This window comes from Cucurbita pepo, chromosome LG03 (genome assembly GCF_002806865.2).
Source record: "Cucurbita pepo subsp. pepo cultivar mu-cu-16 chromosome LG03, ASM280686v2, whole genome shotgun sequence".
Classification (NCBI taxonomy): Eukaryota; Viridiplantae; Streptophyta; class Magnoliopsida; order Cucurbitales; family Cucurbitaceae; genus Cucurbita; species Cucurbita pepo.
This window is the reverse complement of record NC_036640.1, coordinates 2,814,834-2,820,112: the sequence shown is the minus strand read 5'-3', so window position 1 is coordinate 2,820,112 and position 5,279 is coordinate 2,814,834. Positions and strand designations below refer to the sequence as shown.

General features: G+C 38.5%; 1 protein-coding gene across 1 annotated transcript; it reads right to left on the bottom strand.

Moving 5' to 3' along the window:
• Positions 1-2,338: 2,338 nt before the first annotated feature.
• Positions 2,339-4,382, bottom strand: LOC111791742 (protein IQ-DOMAIN 14-like). Its single transcript, XM_023673212.1, has 5 exons — positions 4,260-4,382; positions 3,867-4,163; positions 3,554-3,787; positions 2,826-2,957; positions 2,339-2,686 (listed from the first exon to the last, which is right to left on the bottom strand). The coding sequence occupies exons 1-5, from the start codon at positions 4,371-4,373 to the stop codon at positions 2,339-2,341; spliced, it is 1,125 nt and encodes a 374-aa protein (XP_023528980.1). The 5' UTR covers positions 4,374-4,382.
• Between the last annotated feature and the right edge of the window lie 897 nt (positions 4,383-5,279).

Genomic DNA, 5,279 nt, shown 5'->3' with positions numbered 1-5,279 from the left:
GAGTTGGTAAGATAATAACGGTTGATGAGTCTTTCGTATCTAAGAATTATTATTATTTTTTTTAAAGGATATTACTTAAGCCCCTNAACGAGTATCATGTGAATGATATATTCATCAATTAACAGGTGAGAGGTATTCGAGCTTTTGGTCTCGTAGTCGAGGATACACATTGGAGAGGGGAACCAAACATTTATTTTAAGAGGTAGAAACTTCCCTCTGTTATACATGTTTTAAAACTCTGAGGCTGATAGTGATATGTAACAAACCAAAATGGACATTATCAGCTAGTGGTGGGCTGAAACCGTTATTGTATGTCCTAATTTTTGAACTCGAGTTTGTAAGATAATAACGGTTGATCGGTCTTTCATACCTAAGAATTATTGTTATTATTATTATTTTTAAAGGATATTACTTAAGCCCTTTCTTAAGAATCACTAATCAAGTATTAGCCCCTAATTAATTGGGCTTAATTAAGTTTTATGTGATGTATCAATTTTTAGCTTTGGGCTTGTCTCCATATGTCTGTGGGCCTTAATTACATTCAGGCCCAATTTGAGTTCTTCATTTTCTTTTGGCATATGATCATCATATAAAATATATATTTTTTTAATTGGAAAATTTATAAAGCGAAACATTTTAAGATTCAATCTTCTTATACGAATCAACTCGGTGTTCGTGCCTGTAACAGTCTAAGAAAAGACCACCACTAATCGATATTGTCCGNGCTGAAACCGTTATTGTATGTCCTAATTTTTGAACTCGAGTTTGTAAGATAATAACGGTTGATCGGTCTTTCATACCTAAGAATTATTGTTATTATTATTATTTTTAAAGGATATTACTTAAGCCCTTTCTTAAGAATCACTAATCAAGTATTAGCCCCTAATTAATTGGGCTTAATTAAGTTTTATGTGATGTATCAATTTTTAGCTTTGGGCTTGTCTCCATATGTCTGTGGGCCTTAATTACATTCAGGCCCAATTTGAGTTCTACATTTTCTTTTGTTTTTTCAGCCCAGTCTCTTGGTTATAGCTGTTGGTTTGTTTTCGATCGGTTTCGTTCATAAGTTTGAGTCGCATATGATCATCATATAAAATATATATTTTTTCAATTGGAAAATTTATAAAGCGAAACATTTTAAGATTCAATCTTCTTATACGAATCAACTAGAGTAGTGTAATTGGTGTTCGTGCCTGTAACAGTCCAAGAAAAGACCACCGCTAATCGATGTTGTCAGCTTTAGCTCGTTACGTATTGCAGTCAGCCTCACGGTTTTTAAAACGCATTTGTTAGGGAAAAGTTTCACTCTTATAAGGAATGTCGAGTTTTGATACCATTTGGAACAGCACACTCTTATCAGAAATGTCCAGTTTTGATACCATTTGGACGGCCCAAACCCACCATTGGTAGATATTGTCAATTTTAGCTTGTTACGTATTACCATCAATCGTGGAGAGTGTTACGTGGGATCTCACAATACCCTATGTGAGTTTTACCTCAAGATGAACAAATCGTGCCTCGAGATAAACATCAAGCTCCAGTCGTTAAGAAAGCTCAATCGTGAAGATTGTTAGAAGTACAAATCAAGTTTCATCCTAACTAAGAAACCGAGAAATCCATGCAATCAAGGTAAGGACAATTATCTCCATTTATACAAGGAAAGACTATATCATCCAAAACAAACAAATATCATACCATTGTAAAGCATCTGTCATCCTATCAAATCCACCCACGAGCAAAAACGGATAAACAAAGTAAAAATTCTCTATTAACCCGTAACCGAGGTGTAACAGTCGAAGAACCAACCGACACCGACACCGACACCAACAAGAAAATCAATATAGTATATAGAGCATAACAAAACTCGAAAATACATAAATTCGTAGAAAAACAAGCAAAAACACAATCACAAANTTTTTAAAACGCATTTGTTAGGGAAAAGTTTCACTCTTATAATGAATGTCCAGTTTTGATACTATTTGGAACAGCACACTCTTATAAGAAACGTCTACCGGAGAGTGTTACGTGGGATCTCACAATACTCTATGTGGGTTTTACCTCAAGATGAACAAATCGTGCCTCGAGATAAACATCAAGCTCCTGTCGTTAAGAAATCTGTCATCTTATCAAATCCACCCACGAGCAAAAACGGATAAACAAAGCGAAAATTCTCTATTAACCCGTAACCGAGGTGTAACGGTCGAAGAACCAATCAACACCGACAAGAAAATCAATATAGTATATAGCATAATGAAACTCGAAAATACATAAATTCGTAGAAAAAACAAGCGAAAACACAATCACAGAGATGAAACAAGAACCAAAAAAAAGGCAATTCTCAAACTTGATTAGACATATTCCTCATAAACTCTCCCTCATAAGATGACCAAAAGGAGACATCATTAAGAAATGATAGCCTTTGCTTAGGAGTGCTGATTGACCTTGTCTTAGCCTTAGCAGACTCTGTCACCGCCATATACGTTGGGAACACCGGCGAGCAGCTTGTGGGCATGCAGCCCTCATAGCCACCACCGCCTGATGAGCAATTATGCTTCAAATGGCCGAATGATCTTCTTGGCGATGAGTATTGTGAGCTCATATTCACATCACTTACTAAACTTATGTGCACACTTGGCCTCAAACTTCTCCTTGGACTTTCTTCTGTCATTTGGATGTTTCTTCCTTCCTGAGATGATGCGAAACGACCCCACGTAACGGGAATCCGTGAGCATTCGTGAAAATATTTGCCTATGTTTAAGGTTTTCGAGCAGGTAATGCTTATAGGAACATAGCTTAGCGGTAATTGACGTGTAGAATGTACTTACTCGGTGTGAAAATGAATATTTCAACATTCTTTCCCTTTTCATCATTGCCTCTTGCTTTCTTAAATGCAAGGCTTCAATGCCCCTTTTGGAGAGACTGCTGCCATCCCAGTTTCTTAGGCTGTTCAAATCAAGCTGATATCATAATAAACAAACCTTAACGGGTTAGTACTCGGAAATTGTAACGTCTCAAACCCACCAGTGATAGATATTGTCCTTTTTGGAGACGTTTTTAAAACGCGTCTTTCAGAGTTACACAACGTTTCAGAGTTACCCAACGGAACTAGTACTCATCCCGATACTGTCCTATTTGTATTTTTTCTTCTGGGCTCATCCAGATACAGTCCTATTTGTGTTTTTTCTTGCGGGCTCATTCAGATACGGTCATATTTGGTTTTTTTCGTCTGGGCTCATCCATATCCTATTTGGATTTTTTCTTTTGAGCTTTCCTAGTTAACGCGTAAAACGTGAGGCTGAGGGTGATACGTAACGGGCCAAAGCGGAGTCTTTTCTTCTGAGCTTTCCTAGTTAACACGTAAAACGTGAGGCCGAGGGTGATACGTCATGGGCAAAAGCGGAGTTTTTTCTTCTGGGCTTTCCTAGTTAACGCGTAAAACGTGAGGCTGAGGGTGATACGTAACGGGCCAAAGCGAACAATATCTGTTAACGGTGGCTTAATAAGCTATTGATTTAGAAAGCGTTTCTTTTGAGTTATTTCTACTTTTGCATACCTTTAATTCATCCTCCTCAAACTCCTCTTTTGGCTGGATGAACACCTTCTTCCCACAGCTATTGCAACTTCTTTCTGCAATGAAACTTTTCTTCTGAAACACATTTGAATTCCTTCTTTCCTCGATTATCATTGGTCGGTTCAAAACGGCGTCAATTCGACGTCTCACGGCTCGGCCGCGAACTATTGCTTGAAGTTTCACTATTCCCTTAAGTGCTCTCAAGGCCTTCTTTGCCTACCTCGAAACATTAAGATTAAGATCGATCGAGTGAGTTTGAAATGACTTTTTAAAATAACAATATCTCTTTTCTTACCAGATATCCCCTGAAATAGCTTTGAATCTTAAGGGCAGCCGAGATTCGATCTCTCATCGAGAACGAACAGTAGGAGTCCGAGGCGGCCGTAAGGCGGACAACCTCGGCCGCGGCATTGGCAGCTGCAACGGCAGCCTCAGCTGCAGCAGCTGTGGCAGCAGCAACACTCAAAGCCTGTCTCCTCCTCTCATCCGTTGCTTCATTCAGAGCTGTTTGTGGTGGTGGTTGTGGTGGTGCAATCACTTGGCACCTCTTAACCTTGAATCTTTGAGTAACCCATCTCCACTTTCTAGATTTCTAAACATTAAAACCAAACCCAACAAGAATCAAAGCAATTCAAATCTGAATCCAAATTGAAAAACACAAAGAAAAAAAAAAGTAAATGAATCAAACCTTTTCTGATTTAGTTTTTGGGTCAGAACCAAAAAGCCTCTTGACCCAACCAATCCAACACATTGTCTTTGCCATTAGAACACCATGTTTAACTTCTAAGAACAGAGAGATCATTCATCCGATGTTGATATCCGATATCCGAATATCGATATCAACAGAGCCAACCCAAGCNACTTCTAAGAACAGAGAGATCATTCATCCGATGTTGATATCCAATATCCGAATATCGATATCAACATAGCCAACCCAACCCAACCCAACCCAACCCAAGGCTAGCATAAAGGCGTAGGAAAAAGAGTGAAGAAAGTGATCTAGGTGTGGGTTGAAGGGGGCTTTTGTGGCATGTTTTGCTGCTTTATCTCACCTCCAACTGTCAAATTCACAACTGCCATGGACTAGTTCAAAGTGTTCCTGTTATGGTGGAAGCACTTAATTGATATCAATTTGTATGTAATGAGTCCATATATATGTGGTTCCATTTCCCTAACTTATGCATGTGACACCAATCTTTAATCATTATCATCATCTATTTGGTCCCATTACCTGCCTCATCTTTTCCAAATAATCTTCTTTATCAAAACCTATACATATATATATATATATATATCTGTTCATATTACCTTTTCTTATTCTATTTCTTTCTTTCCGTTTGATTAATATATTCTCTCCGTCCAATTTCTTTCCATATACATCGTCGTGGTATGAACTAATTTCTCATGTTTCTCGCCCCTACTTGAAATTCTGTATTGGTGGGCTTCCCTGAAGGCGACACCGAAGGTCTACCTCCTCTGGTAGCTCAAAATCGAGACTTGTAAATCCAGGTTGTAGCAGATATTGTCCATTTTAGCCCATATACATATCACCGTTAGCCTCATAGTTTTAAAGCGCGTCTGTTAGGGAGAGATTTCCACACCCTTATAAGAGATGTTTAGTTCATCTCTCTAATAGACATGGGACCTCACAGTCCACCCCCTTGGGGGCCAGCGTCCTCGTTGGCACACAGCTTGATATCTAGTCTTA